General features: G+C 34.0%; 2 protein-coding genes and 1 long non-coding RNA gene across 3 annotated transcripts; all 3 read left to right on the forward strand.

The window, feature by feature from the left end:
• The first annotated feature begins 578 nt into the window (after positions 1-578).
• On the forward strand, positions 579-3,492 carry LOC140056550 (uncharacterized). Its single transcript, XR_011846776.1, has 3 exons — positions 579-616; positions 757-851; positions 3,475-3,492. It is a non-coding gene; the product is annotated as an uncharacterized lncRNA (long non-coding RNA).
• A 271-nt stretch (positions 3,493-3,763) lies between these two features.
• On the forward strand, positions 3,764-6,989 carry LOC140057141 (sialin-like). Its single transcript, XM_072102690.1, has 7 exons — positions 3,764-3,898; positions 4,066-4,161; positions 4,654-4,751; positions 5,181-5,324; positions 5,964-6,096; positions 6,264-6,505; positions 6,659-6,989. Exons 1-7 carry the CDS (start codon positions 3,814-3,816, stop codon positions 6,818-6,820), a joined length of 960 nt encoding a protein of 319 aa, XP_071958791.1. The 5' UTR covers positions 3,764-3,813; the 3' UTR covers positions 6,821-6,989.
• A 1,026-nt stretch (positions 6,990-8,015) lies between these two features.
• On the forward strand, positions 8,016-15,362 carry LOC140056177 (sialin-like). Its single transcript, XM_072101468.1, has 8 exons — positions 8,016-8,220; positions 8,506-8,593; positions 8,986-9,081; positions 9,662-9,786; positions 10,107-10,256; positions 10,674-10,806; positions 11,113-11,354; positions 15,085-15,362. The coding sequence occupies exons 1-8, from the start codon at positions 8,065-8,067 to the stop codon at positions 15,250-15,252; spliced, it is 1,158 nt and encodes a 385-aa protein (XP_071957569.1). The 5' UTR covers positions 8,016-8,064; the 3' UTR covers positions 15,253-15,362.
• Positions 15,363-15,627: the final 265 nt, after the last annotated feature.

The following is a 15,627-nucleotide window of genomic DNA, read 5'->3' on the forward strand; positions in this document are numbered from 1 at the left end:
CGAAACATTTACAAACGCGTTAAGTTATCTATACTTACAGATTCAAAAGGCTAACTTCTCCAAACTCGTTTAGGTGGATTTTTCGATATTGTAATCAATCATGGTAGGTTCCAATACAGTATTTCATTAAAATATATTCATTCCATTTCAATCCTTTTATCATTTAGATATTTTTATAATAACAAAATAAATGCGTTCAACCATGGAGGACGTACGTCCAAAATAGGCCAAGGACAACGCATACAAAATATTGACATGATATTTCCTTTTATTTATATAAAAATATATTCCAAAGGGTTTCACAAAAAATACCTGTTTCACGGTGTGTTGAACTTTCTGATAAATGAAAATTTATCTGAATCTATCAGTAATTGACCAATGCTGATTCTGTCCGTAACTGACCAATGATGAATAAATAACACTCACCATTGATGTTGTTGAATTGAATTGGAGAAGCATTGTTTTTTCACTACTATCTAACTGTTTAGTTAGTATTTTGATGGCCAACACTCTACACTGATTCCATTAACGACCTTGTATACCTACCAATGAAGCGTGACCAAAAAACACAATTGTACAGCAGTTGTTAAACAATGTACATATTACAGTGTAGTAGGTATGCAGTATAGGCTATATGTATTCTTTTTAGGCTTCCATTCCAATCCAAAATGAAACGATATTTTGTAACATTTGCTTGTTGTTTAGTGAATATTTTATGTTACTGTACAAGGTTAAACATCAATATTGCCATTTTAGAGATGGTTAAAAGAAATGGAACCACTTCTACACGTCAGACTAACAACCACTCCAACATTGATACCAGTAGGCCTACAAATCAACCTAATATTCAAGTAAGTATTTAGATATGTATCTAATTATCGATCACGAAAAGTCAGGACGGGAAATAATCTTTACAGTGGGATAGTCTGCAACGTTTAATAGAATTGCGTACAATCGGTTTATGTATAGCCTAAACCGAGTTACTAGATAACAGGAATCTTTCGATTGCGACGATCAATGACATAGGAACAAGCTAGGTATTGTAAATCGTTCTGTCGTCACCTAACAAACAAAAACATTCACTAAACTGAGTCGAAGTGGAGAACGCAGAAAGCACGTCCTAACTTCTTTGTATGCGCACACTGATAGATCAGTTATAACATAGAGATATAGTTATACAGGTTCTAGGACACCTACCCCCTAGACAGTTACCCCCCGGATGTTTACCACCCGGACAACTACTCCTTAGAACAACTACCCCCCGGACAACTACCCCCCGGAAAACTACCCCCTTAGGACAACTTCCCCCTTAGGACAACTACCCCCTTAGGATAACAACCCCCCGGACAACTACCCCCCGGACAACCACCCCCTTAGGACAACTACACCCTTAGGATAACTACCCCCCGGGTAACTACCCCCCGGGTAACTACCACCCGGTCAACTACCACCCGGTCAACTACCCCCCCCCCCTCCCCCAATCCAAAAGTAGACAAATATATTGGACCGGTTTCTGTATAAATGAAATCATCTGTTTTTAACGGGTGTTTCGAAACTAGAGACCCGAGACCAGAGACCTGACACGAGACCCAATATGAAAAGGGAGACCTATATTTGGGTATTTCGTATATTAGGGTCTCCCTTTTCGTATAGTGTGGTCTCTTTTTTCGTATAGTGGGGTCTCCCTTTTCTTATAGTGGGTCTCCCTTTTCATATTTTTGGGTCTCCCATTTTGTATATTTGGGTCTCCCTTTTCGTATATTTGGGTCTCCCTTTTCGTATATTTAGGTCTCCCTTTTCGTATATTAGGGTCTCCCTTTTCGTATAGTGGGGTCTCCCTTTTCGTATAGTAGGGTCTCCCTTTTCGTACGTGGGTCTCCCTTTTCGTATATTTAGGTCTCTCTTTTCGTATTGGGTCTCGGGTCTCTGGTCTCGGGTCTCTAGTTTCGAAACACCCGTTTTTAACCGATTATTCTGTTTAACAGCACGCTAGACCCTAGATGTGCTAGATTTAAAGTACCGTATTTATTCAAAAAACGGCCTGGGCTGTTTATTGTTTAGGTGGTTTTTAGGTGGACATTTATTGGAAGAAAGTTGTTTATTCAATGGGAGGGGGTATAATCTAATGGAAATAGACGCCGATTATTCCATATGATGTTTCATGGGAGTGACATGGTCACTGTTTATTTGAGGGGAATTTATTTAAAGATCGCCGTTTATTCGGTGAGTGAACATTGAGGTCAAATATCAAAAGTGATATTATTCTTCAAGTGTACAAAAATACATATATGACAAATTTGAGACAAAAATTAATTCTTTTAAGACCAGTGGTTATCGAAGCATTGTCCTGACGCAAAAATTATTATTATTATTAGCAAACCCAGTCTTTACAGTAAATACAGGGAGTACTATATAATACGTTCGACTATCCTATGATCATGTGTGACAATCTTCAGTTTATACCAGGCTATAGTTATGTTCAATCTTTTACTTTTGTTTACAATAATGAATAGTAATTCGTCAAAGTAACGAATTAAAATATAGTTATTAATTCCTATTATACACTGTTGCAGAGTCAGGTTGTTGAATGGTCTGGGTGGTAGTTGTCCGTCCGGGGGGTAGTTGTTCTAAAGGGATAGTTTTCTGGGTGGTAGTTGTCCAGGGGTTAGTTGTCCTACGAAGGTAGTTGTCCTAAAAGATTATTTGCCCTCGGAGTATTGTCCAGGTCCAGGAGGTAGTTGTCCTACGGGGAGTATTGTGTCAGAGGTAGTTGTCCGCGGGGTAATTACTCGGGGGGGGGGGGGGGGGTATTTGTCCGGGGGGTTATTGTCCGGGGGGGGTAATTACCCGGGGGGGGGGGTAATTCTCCGGGGGATAATTGTCAGGGGGTAATTGTTCCTAGGGGTAATTGTCCAGGGGGTAGTTGTCCAGGGGTTAGTTGTCCTACGGAGGTAGTTGTCCTAAAAGATTATTTGCCCTCGGAGTATTGTCCATGAAGTAGTTGTCCTACGGGGAGTATTGTGTCAGAGGTAGTTGTCCGCGGGGTAATTACTCGGGGGGGGGGGTATTTGTCCGGGGGGTTATTGTCCGGGGGGTAATTGTTCCTAGGGGGTTATTGTCCGTGGGGTAATTGTTCCTAGGGGGTAATTGCCCGGGGGGTAGTTGTCCAGGGGGTAGTTGTCCTAAGGAGGTTGTTGTCCTAAGGGGGTAGTTGTCCGGGGGGTATTTGTCCGGGGGGTAGTTGTCCTAAAGGGGTAGTTGTCCTAAGGGGGTAGTGGTCCAGGTGGTGGTTGTCCGGGGGGTAGTTTTCCGGGGGGTAAATGTCCAGGGGGTGAATATCCGGATACGAGTTATACAATATGTCTATGGTTATAATGAGCCTGGGGCGTCACTTAACAGGATATGTTTCGTGGATATACTAAATATTGTTTACCGGCATTTGGTTAATAAATCGTATCAATGTATTTATTACAGATACCAACTTATGATTGGGATGAAATTACGCAGCAAATGCTACTCGGAGCCTTTTATTATGGAAAAGCTGCCATGGAAATACCAGGAGGGATTTTGACTGTTAAGACTGGAGGAAAAAATATTATTTCATTTGCAATTATTTTGACGAGTTTGATAGCAGCTTTGTCACCGTTGGCAGCGAGCATACATGTTGGTCTACTCTTAACGTTACGGATTTTGGATGGAATCGCACAGGTTTGTTTAAAATCTTCTAGTTAAATGTTAAATAGAGACAGAATAATATATAAATATATTCTTTGTGCAAACTAGTTTTAACTAACTTAACTGTTTTAACAGGGAATGATTACTCCTGCAATTTACACTTTATTGACTAAATGGGCTGATCCCGATAAACGAAGTAGAATGATATCAATAGTTTATGTTGGTATGTATACTAAAAGCTTTATATTCATTTCCAAGTTTTACTTTAATTCATCTGTCACAAACTTGCTTCTTAAGCGGTGGTTACCTTGTGTCCATTTGTGATGTCGCTAATAATATAAAAGAAACCATTGCATGTGTATAATGTTTAAGATCATATTTATTTTAAAGGCAAGGCAATTGGTGCCATAGTTTCAAATTATACGTCATCGTGGATCTGTTCTTCATACAAGATTGGAGGATGGCCAATGTCGTATTATATATACAGTAAACTTTATTATTATTATCATTATTCCCGGCAGCTGGGGTGTTGGTTTGCAATCCATGATAACCACAACACTTTTATTTAAACATACATCCCATTTATCGTCAGGTACCTTTTGAACTTCCAGATTCTCTTTTGAAAGCAATAAGACTCTTAAGGGTTATCCTGGTGAAGATATACGAGTTTTTATCTGTTCTGTCTGTTATTTATTCTCGTTTATGCCAAATTAAAGAATAAAGAAATAATTTAAAAAAATATCCGTACGTGTTTATATTTAGATGAGGAGTTATTAATCTTATATAATTGTATTACCTTTTGATTGATAACTTCTTTTGTTTTTAATGGTCCCCATATTAAACGTTTCCTTTTCCATAACTTTCGATGATGTACGTATACATATCATGTTTTATTGAAATAAAACAATATACGATTGATTGATAATTGTATGATACGTTAGTTTTTCGTATTTCTAAACTTTCAACCATTCTGGCTAGGTATGTTTGGGGCTGTTTTATCAATTATTTGGATAACAGGCGTTTCGGAGTCTCCAGATCAAGATAAAAGAAAATCCCAAACGATTACACCAAATAAGGTAGTTCTTCCGTTTTAAAATAGTTATACAGTTCTTCTAGGATATTTCTTAAGTATAAAGATCTGTCTACACTTTATCATAAAGTGTGATGTGCCTAAATATGGTAGTGATATGCCGAACTATGGTATATGATAACATCATCATGTCCATTATTATAATATAGGCACATGACATGTTTTGTCACATTGTGATAGTGTATACATATAATATATAAGTATTATAGTGTATGGACGTAGTAGATATGCATGGGTCAAAGTGTAGGATCAAGGGTGTGAAACTCAAATAATCAATACCCAAGTTATTCAATATCACATTTTAAAATAAAAAAAAAATAATATTAATAGTTATTCATTTAATATTTCTCTTTAAAATCATAAATAGTATAAGGAGCTTACAAGTATATACCTTAAATTGTGTTGTGTTTTTCAGTCAATTCCACTGTACGATATATTCACATCAAAGCCGGTCTGGGCCATTGCCATTGCAAAGTTTGCTTCTAATTTCGGTTACTACTTTCTGCTAATTGAAGCACCAACCCTTTTTTCAACTATATTAGGGGTCGATGTTAGAACGGTAAGGCAAATAATTTGTTTTCTAATTGTTGTTACTACTTTCTGGTAAATAAGCACGCAACCTTTATTTCAACCATTAGAGGTGAATGTTAAAATGGTAAGGCAAATAAATACTAATTTCGGTTACTACTTTCTCCTAATTGAAGCACCAACCCTTTTTCAACTATATTAGGGGTCGATGTTAGAACGGTAAGGCAAATGATCTGTGTTCTAATTGTTGTTACTACTTTCTGGTAAATAAGCACGCAACCTTTATTTCAATCATTAGGGGTGAATGTTAAAATGGTAAGGCAAATAAATTGTCTAATTTTGGTTACTATTTTTTCCTAATTGAAGCACAAACCCTTTTTCAACAATATTAGGGGTCGATGTTAGAACGGTAAGAAAAATTAGTCTTCTAATTTTTCTTACTCATTTTCTACAATTGAAGCACCCAATCTTTTTTGAAAGCACATTTACATGTTTATGGTAAAGCAAACAGTATGTCTTCTTATAATTTTTGTTACTAACGTTCCATTAATTGAATCACCCAGCCATAAAATAGGGGTCGATGTTAAATGTTTAATGAGATATGTAGGCCTAAATGCTATAACAACCCAGTTCCAACAGTAAAATATGCATTCTATTGATTCTCATTTAGATTGGATATTTAACGCTAATTCCAAATTGTACGATAGTAGTAACCGGTCTACTATTTGCTGCGGCTGCTGACTATATCATTCAACAAAAGTACTTAAGTATCTTAAATACAAGAAAGCTCTTTGTACTTTTAGGTAATGTTTTCATTCATATTATTGTAAAAGCTTGAATCATAATAAACATAATTTCTTTAGCTTACTCTGAAACTAGTAAATATTATTTGATGAAAATTGAAACTTATCAGAATTGTACATTGAAAAACATTATGTAATATTTATTTAATTCAATAAAATTTCCACAGGTTTTGGAATATCAAGCGCCTGTTTTTGTGCAGTTGTTTTTGCTGGTCACAGTGTAGTTGTGGTTGAGATTCTGTATATTGTGATTTCTGCTGTGTACGGTTGCAATTATGCTTCAGTATTACCGAACCCAATGGATATAACTATCGAATATTCTGGAGTAGTTGCCGGAGTAACACAGACTATAGTTAGCTGCTCTGGTTTTCTCCTTCCAATTGTTATTGGTCTTGTAATAAACGAAGAGGTAATTAACAGTTTAAAATTTTTACTATGGTGTTCAACCTTTCAACTGTAAGCTATCGAAATATTCAACATTTGCAATTTAGACAAATCATAATTTATTTAACACAATTAGTAGCCTATTATGTTATTATATTATCGGTAATGTACATTTCAGAATACTTTAAAACAGTGGATCTTGCTATTTTTGATAACTGGTGGTGTTGAGCTATTTGGGATGTTCTTCTTTCTAATATTTGCTGAGGCAGAACAGCAAGAATGGTCATCAAACAATGAACATATTGAAGAAGAAAAAAGAAGTTTAATTAATCGTAAATAGTATTATGAAATTGAATTCAGGTTATATTCAATTGGATTTTTTTACATCTAAAGTATAAACGAGTGTGAAAAAACTTTTTAAAGTTATATCATTAATGACTTGAACAATAATGTAATAAAATGCTAAGGAATAAAAAAAAATAATATAACGTATCATGTATAATAATATGAAAAAGGAAGATGGTATTAATACATTAAACAAATAATGTGAAAATGTTAGAATTATAAATGTACTTTACTGAAATTGTCTTTTTTTTTACAATATAAATTACATTACTCGGTTACATTATACAATTATTAAATAAAAAAGTAGGCCTATCCTTTAAACGTTACTGTAATTTTCAGTACACAGTACAACTTATTTTTAGTCGCCGCGTGTAAACGCGACTCTACAGCGCACTATGTTGGTTGGATCGGTAAACACTAAATCAAATTTGTTTAAAGCATGGACCTATGTCCATGTTTAAAGGAAAAAAGACACGCCTAAAAGAGAAATGCAGACAAATTAGACAACAAATTGTCAACGCTACGCCCTCAATTTACAGTATGACCTGATTATAACTGGACTATTCTGGTTAAATGAAGTTTATATCTTCTTTTTTCTGGTACAGTATATATAAAACCGTTAAACAATTATGTACGGTACCATTTAAAATTTTAAAAATGAACTACATATATCACTTGTTCAACATAAAGTCACACGTTAAAATGCACCGATATTTTGTGGTATTTATGTGCAGTTGTGTAAATCTTTTCCTATCATCATCAAGAATGAACTGGTATATTGCTATTGTAAACATGGTCAACAGGAATGTTTCGATTGATGACTCGGCGTATACCGGTAATCTTTCCAGAAAAGTAGGTGGGGCGAACGATTTTCAAAACTATAATAGCGTAAGTAAATGGATAACATTATTCGGCACCTAACAATTCTCACTTAAGACCTGTACAAAAAACGACAATAACAGGTTACAAAGTTAGAACTAGAATAAGATTGTATACTGTATTCGATGAAAATATGGCGATGGCACTATTGAACATAATTAAATATATATATATATATAATTTCATGAAATTATTATAAAAAGAAGATAGGAAAAATAAGCCTACATATTATTAAATTGTTTACCTAAATATATAATTGTGTTCAACGTTGTTTTCATGTAGATACCACGCTTTAATTGGGATAATCGGGAACAGCAATTGGTTTTAGGTGCTTTTTATTGTGGTTACGCTTTCATACCGATGACGGGTGGATTTTTGGCAAACAAGTTAGGTGGAAAACGAGTCATAATGTTTGTACTCAGTTCAGCTAGTTTAATCAATGCGTTGGTACCATGGGTAGCACAAGTACATGTGTATTTTCTCGTAGCATTGCGAATTATAGATGGAATGGGACAGGTACGAATTTTAAATTGAATATTGTTGTTGGGGTAATCGATAGGCCTAAATTCCCATTAAAAACACCGACCAAAAATATACCCTTTAAAAAATGTTAGCTGTGTATAATTCCAGCCATCTTAATTTTTTTTAAAGATCTTGTTGATAACTTTTAATTTAGATATCAAAACCAATGGAAATTGTATTATAAACAAATGAAAAGTAATATAGGCCTGGACCTACTAGGATATAACAGTAGGCCTACTTTCAACATGTTTATGGTTACTTTTTTATTGTAAAATTTAGGGATCTTCAAACCCATCAGTATATGTTTTAATTGGTAAATGGACGTCTCCAGATGAGAGAAGCACCATGTTATCTATTGTTTACACTGGTAAGATCTAACACACAGGTGTCATTACTTAAAATATGTAGATTTGATTTAACGAAAATACGAATTTTGTAAATGACCTCATTTCAATAATTTTACATGGAAACTCTGGTTATTAACACAATTGTTACTTATGGTGAAAGTGACTGTCATTGTAGATAGTGTATGTATGATAATACCCCAAAACGTTTGCTAACTCTATAAAAGGATAGAAAACAATAAACTGTAGTGGAATTATTTTGACATGGTCCTTACAATTCGACCTAGATAATAAACTGCAGATGCTTTTTTCTGTTGATTGTTCAGCGCTTAGGAACGCCCTGAATGTTGCGCTATTAAAGTGAATATTACTATTATTGAATTATTCGAGCTTATGCTATATTAATCATTAACAGGTTCGTCAGTCGGTTTCATTTTGTCTAGTTTCCTGTCAAGCTGGATATGTTCAACAGACACAGTTGGTGGTTGGCCTACATTATTTTATTTATATAGTAAATTACCTTTTTTTTAAAATAATAAACTGTTGCATGTCTTCCTCATAATAACAGCTAAATATGTATTTAAAACAGTAATGAGTAATAAAAAAGGATTGATCAATAGCATTTCACATTAAAGCTAAGATATTAGAATTATTGTAAAATCCTTATAAATCAAAGAGCAAAATAGTGTTGAGAAACAACAGTTTTCAAGTTTTTAAAAATATAACTGGTTAATGATTTTATTTAGATAAGAGCCTTAAGCTAAAGTTATTACAAATAGTCGGGTTGATTAAAAGATTGAACAGGTGTTTCATTTGGCAATACTTGTTGTTTTGAATATTTACTGAACCAATTCCTCTAATATTTATAAAAATGGATGGAAGGAAATGTTTGTTATATATAGTTAAACCTATTACTGTACTACTAAATCTAAATATTGCGCATAATTTATTATATACCTCTGAAATGTTCACAAACAACTGGACCCGTTTAAATGAGTTTTCTATCGCAAACTAGTTCAAATTATATATATAAATCTATAGTATTTATTATTTCATATTCTTTCCTTTATTTATTTTCTTTATAACTTTAGGTATACTTGGAGCTATACTGACAATAGCATGGGGAACGAACATTCATGAAAATCCCCATCAAAGCGACGGAGTTTCAGATGAGGAAATTGAACATTTTGAATCGCCTGCTTCACATAAAGAAAATGTATGTATTTGCAAGGAAGGCTGAGCACTCTCTGAAATATAAGGAGTTGATAGGGCCGACTAAGAATTATAAAGCCGGGTCAGATTGCTTACATACCTGTATTCAGTAATAATAGGCACTACTATAACACAAACATTCACACTTTCCTTTTTTAAGTTTCTCGCTGGTACCGCAGCGCGCAATTATGCAAGCGAAGATCATTCAAACTCGCTTGTGATTGGTCAAATTACTTTCGTTGCGCAAATGACCCAAAGTTCATTTTTCTTTTTTTTTGTTGATGAAAATACATCTTTACGAAGTTGTTTTTATTTTCAAATCAGATTTCGTCAATTCCTTGGTTTGATATAATTACATCATGGGCAGTTTGGGCAAATGTGATTGCCTACTTTACATATGTATTTGGATATCTAGTTATAATAATTGAAACACCAACATATCTTTCAACCGTTTTACAAGTTAGTGTCAAGCATGTAAGTACTGTACAGCGCTATTCTATAATTCACCATTCCTCGAAATAAATTATATCTATAGTCCTATGTAGCCTGTGACACATTTTGACAGTGGCATCTCCATGCATAATAAAAGTGGTGCTTAAACCACACTACTCGGAATGGCACTCGGGTATCATGTTTTTATGAATGAATTTACGATAGAATAATTTAATTCTCGTCTGTCCAGATTTTTAATCAAATAGGGTCTCAAGCTCTTTGTAGATTCGTCAAACATTACAGTTGTAGCATAATAAACTTTACCAAAATGAAACATTAAATGGACTGCAAAAGAAGTCATGCATCCAGTGTCCTGAGGTGTTCTCCCATGTTTGTCTAAGTGCCCATAATTTAAACTCTCACAACTTGTCGATACTAAAATAAAGTTTTGTTTTTCAGGTGGGTATATTTATGTCAATTATATGCTTTGTACAAATTATTATTGGTTTACTCGCTGGTGTCTCTGCCGACTACATTATACAATCTAAATATCTAAGCGTTCAGAATACAAGAAAACTATTTATGTTTCTATGTAAGTACGTTTTTCTTTTGGTTAATAAGTGTGTCTGTGTACGCAAAGTAGCAACTATCAAACGTTGTCGTGATTTGCGTTACTCGCTCACTACCGTAATCTTTAAAAAAACAAAACCTATTAAAAAAACTTTTAGCATTAAGTAAAGAAGTTAAATTCTGGAAAACGGAATATTAAGCCCCAGACCAAGGGGTATTTAGATACTGAGTGTATAGGCTTAAGCATTTTGTTACCCCGATAAACGTCACTATCGTATAGAATATACATACATTACAAACAATTTTGATTCAATGTTGTATTCTACAGCTCTTGGGATAACGTCCGGCTGTTTCGTAGGTCAATATTACGTCGGACACAATGTTTTTGCAGTTGAGGTTCTATTTGCCGTAGGATTTGGAGCGTGTGGATTTCAATTTGGCGGTACGCTTGTGAACGTCATGGACATAGCCGAGAGATACTCGGGGATTATTATAGGATTTATGTACACAATAAGCAGTATTGGCGGATTTTTTAGTACAATCATAGTTGGTAGATTAACAAATAATCAGGTACTTTGATGTTTTATTTTTTCAATGAAAAACGATAGTGGGAAAATCACAGAGTGAAAAAAAAATCATAGTGTATTCCAACGAGGATGGGTCCGATTATATTACTGTATTCAAGTTGTGTCGTATAACTCTAGACGCGAATTCGAGGCATTTCGTTTTTCAAATAAAATCGCATTGTTTTTTCTAACTGAAAATAAAAACAACTTCTAACCGGTAGCTTTTCAAGAGCTACGCGCTTTAAAATGGTAATAAGCAAATTCCCGTTATTGTGTGCAATAGATTATAATTTAAAAGCATATATAGTCCAGGAGTATTAGACTTTGAGGTAGAAATAAATATGCTAAAGCTGAATTTTTCAGGATAGGTCCATAATGTTGTCTGAAACAACATACTAAAAGTCCCCGGGTTTCCCCGTTGTGCTTCAACCCGATTGGGCCATTTTTCAAAATGGCGGCCATCTTAAAATTATTTACCATATGCTGACAACCAGTAGGTGTAAGTAAACAATTTTGGTGTCAAAATACTCAGAAGACCCATATTTATATTCACTGTAATGAAAAAGTTTAACAAAAAATGGTCAGAAATGCCTGTTTTGACCTTTGACCCTAAATTTGGATTATCTCAATATCTCATCAACGACTGGCCGTAGAGACTTCAAAGTTGTCCCAAATTATTCAGAATACCCAACTTTCTATTCACTTTAATGAAAGAAAAATACCAAATTCCTTTAGAAACCTTCTATTTTGACCTTTGAACTATTGACCTAGACATATTTTAATTTTATAGACATCTTAGTGATCGATAGGAGTACACAAGCGAAATTGGTGTCAAAATACTCAGAAGACCCATATTTATATTCATTATAATGGAAAAGTTTTTAAAAAAATGACCGGAAATGCATGTTTTGAACTTTGACCCTAAATTTGAATTATCTCAATATCTCATCAACGACTGGCCGTAGAGACTTCAAAGTTGTCCCAAATTATTCGGAATGCCCAACTTTCTATTCACTTTAATGAAAGAAAAATACCAAATTCCTATAGAAACCTTCTATTTTGACCTTTGAACCCTTGATCTGGTCATATTTTATACCAAAATTGTATAGAAATCTTGGTGATCGATAGGAATACATAAGGGAATTTTGTGTCAAAATACTCCAAAACACCCATGTTTCTGTTTACTCTTATAGAAATAATGTACTAAATGCGATTGAAAGTGTTTGACCTTTGACTTTAATCATTACATTTTAATAAGAATTAGTCTTATTTCGTGCCTAGCTTACCTGTATAAACCGACAATAGCCCGTGCTCTCCAGAAGGAGGGCTTAGATGCAAAAAGTTAAATTTAAGTTGACATAAAGATAGACAGAATCTAACAATTCATCAGTATGGCCATTGCCATGAGAGGTAAAATTCATTCCAAATTGCTCAGATACTAAACAGACAAACCAAGCCCCAATTTTAAACTATATATATATGATACATTTTACTGTCTGTTTGGGCTTTAGCCTGTTTTCACTTCTTTTATTCATTAGTAACCAAACAAATTTTATTATTTATTTAGTCTTGAAATATTAAGGTTAGAAATTAGTCTTCCAAAAAATGCCACACCTTCTCTATATGGCTAATGTCCATGTTTAAACTTTGGAGCTACACCAATTCTGAAATGTTTCCTCTTCGGCAGTGCCATTTAATATATAGCACAGACCACTACTGGTTGATTTGACACACACTTATTGGTAAAATTGTTGTTTTTTTTCAATTGAGCTGCACAGCTATTACATTTCTTTGTGTATATAGGTCTGGAGTACATAATTCATCTTATAACATTTTTTAAATTGTCTAAAACTGCACACTGTACATAGTCACCCACCCAACCATTTATCAAGGTCTCAGTCCAAGTCTCATTTTAGGCTCTAGTCATACCTCCGATTCTTATCTGATATGATGCAATTTAATTTTAAAAGAATTATTGCATTTATCTTTAAAATGTGAACATTTTTCTCTGTTTTTTTTCTAATCAAAATTCTCAAAAAATCGAAAATACTTCAGGACTATATGATGGTTAATAAAATAAGGGCATGAAAATCTGTTGAAGACCATAACAACTTTACAGTGACAATTTCTTTATAATCCATCTTGATAGATTTGTAAGAGTTTTATATTGTATTTTATTATTTAGGTGGTTTGTCAAATGACACATTGTGACCCTTTGATACCTGAAATTATGGCCTCATATCTATATTGATGAATATTATTATTCGTCCATCGGACATTTTTTCTAGGCCGTTTCGGATAAATTTGACATCTCATGGCATGATGATTGGTATGAAATGTCCATCATGCTATTTGGGACTTATATTATTAAATTATAATGTAGTGATTAAAGTCAAAGGTAAGAAAACATGGGTGTTTTGGAATATTTTGACAACAAATTCGCTTATGTATTCCTATCGATTACCAAGATTCCTATATAATTATGATATAAAATACTGTATTGGCCAGATCAATAGTTCAAATGGCAAAATAGGTGGTTTCTAAAGGCTTTTAGTATTTTTCTTTAACTATAGAGTTGGGCACACTGCTTAATTTAGGACAATTTTGAAGTCTCTACGGCCAGCAGTTGATGCGGTATTGAGATAACCCAAAATTAGGGTCAAAGTTATAAATTTTGAAACCAATTTGGTATCCTATCGATCACGAAGATGTCTATAAAAATAAATATGCCTACGTCAATAGTTCAAAGGTCAAAATAGAAGGTTTCTAAAGGTTTTTGGTATTTTTCTTTCATTAAAGTAAATAGAAAGTTTGGCATTCCGAATAATTTGGGACAACTTTGAAGTCTCTACGGCCAGTCGTTGATGAGATATTGAGATAATCCAAATTTAGGGTCAAAGTTCAAAACATGCATTTCCGGTCATTTTTTTAAAAACTTTTCCATTATAATGAATATAAATATGGGTCTTCTGAGTATTTTGACAAAAATTTCGCTTATGTACTCCTATCGATCACCAAGATGTCTATAAAATTAAAATATGCTTAGGTCAATAGTTCAAAGGTCAGAATAGAAGGTTTCTAAAGGAATTTTGTATTTTTCTTTCATTATAGTGAATAGAAAGTTGGGCATTCTGAATAATTTGGGACAATTTTGAACTCTGTACGGCCAGTCGTTGATGAGATATTGAGATAATCCAAATTTATGGTCAAAGGTCAAAACAGGCATTTCCGGTCATTTTTTTAAAAACTTCTCCATTACAGTGAATATATTTATTGGTCTTCTGAGTATTTTGACACCAAGATTGTTTACTTACACCTACTGGTTGTCAAAATATGGTAAATAATGTTAAGATGGCCGCCATTTTGAAAAATGGCCCAATCAGGTTGAAGCACAACGGGGAAACCCGGGGACTTTTAGTATGTTGTTCCAGACAACATTGGGGACCTATCCTGAAAAATTCAGCTTTAGCATATTTATTTCTACCTTTGGCCCTTTTTTTGTCTAATACTCCTGGACTAATAACAATCCATAAACAAAACATCAGAAGTGTTTACAACGCCTGTTACAACGCCGCTACCCTAGTTTTATTTATCTGCATACACCTTGAAAGGAAATTCATCCAAACGGTGTATTAAGATTCTATACGTGAAATATCGACGTCAATTCTCTCTTTCCCGTCTATTATTAAATAAATAATAAAATAAAAGAGTATGAATTCTTGTTTGTGTTTCAGAATACACATAAGCAATGGTCCGTGGTATTTCTAATATGCACCGGAATACAATTGTTTGGGATGGTAATTTTCCTAGTATTTGCGAAGGGAGAGCAACAAGAATGGTCAATTAGGTCAACAAATAAAACCAGCAAAAAGAACGGGGAGAAAACTAAGTTGCTTGAATGAAAATGCAAATTTTTCTAAAGTTGTGTTTTCAGGTTCAACTTCTAGATTATTCGTGTGTGAACAAGACAAGACATCGGAAAGGAAAAGGAAACAGCATAGCCAACTTGCTGGTGCTGAACTACAAAAAGCAATGTGGTAACCAAACCATTTATATGTAGTTCATAAACATACTCCGATACAAGATATCCGGTTGGTTCTAATAAAATATTTAGCAAGGAGTAACCGTTTGTACTGTACTTTTGTACTTCACACTGAAAAGTGAAGTGTCAAGGGCCTATGACAACTGTAGGCCGTTCAATAAAATAGTTTTTGCAAGTACACATTGAGTGAGAATACTTTTCTTCTAAATATTGTCGTAAATGTAATTAATTTAAT

The sequence above is a fragment of the Antedon mediterranea genome, chromosome 8 (assembly GCF_964355755.1).
Source record: "Antedon mediterranea chromosome 8, ecAntMedi1.1, whole genome shotgun sequence".
NCBI classification, from domain to species: domain Eukaryota; kingdom Metazoa; phylum Echinodermata; class Crinoidea; order Comatulida; family Antedonidae; genus Antedon; species Antedon mediterranea.

Bases quoted from the DNA above. Each gene is read 5' to 3' on its own strand.
- LOC140057141 (XM_072102690.1), top strand. From the start codon at position 3,814: ATGATTACTCCTGCAATTTACACTTTATTGACTAAATGGGCTGATCCC. The intron at 4,752-5,180 runs GTAGTTCTTCCG...TGTGTTTTTCAG, and splicing joins AAACGATTACACCAAATAAG to TCAATTCCACTGTACGATAT. The intron at 6,097-6,263 runs GTAATGTTTTCA...AAATTTCCACAG, and splicing joins AAAGCTCTTTGTACTTTTAG to GTTTTGGAATATCAAGCGCC.
- LOC140056177 (XM_072101468.1), top strand. From the start codon at position 8,065: ATGACGGGTGGATTTTTGGCAAACAAGTTAGGTGGAAAACGAGTCATA. The intron at 8,221-8,505 runs GTACGAATTTTA...TGTAAAATTTAG, and splicing joins TTATAGATGGAATGGGACAG to GGATCTTCAAACCCATCAGT. The intron at 10,807-11,112 runs GTAAGTACGTTT...TGTATTCTACAG, and splicing joins AAAACTATTTATGTTTCTAT to CTCTTGGGATAACGTCCGGC.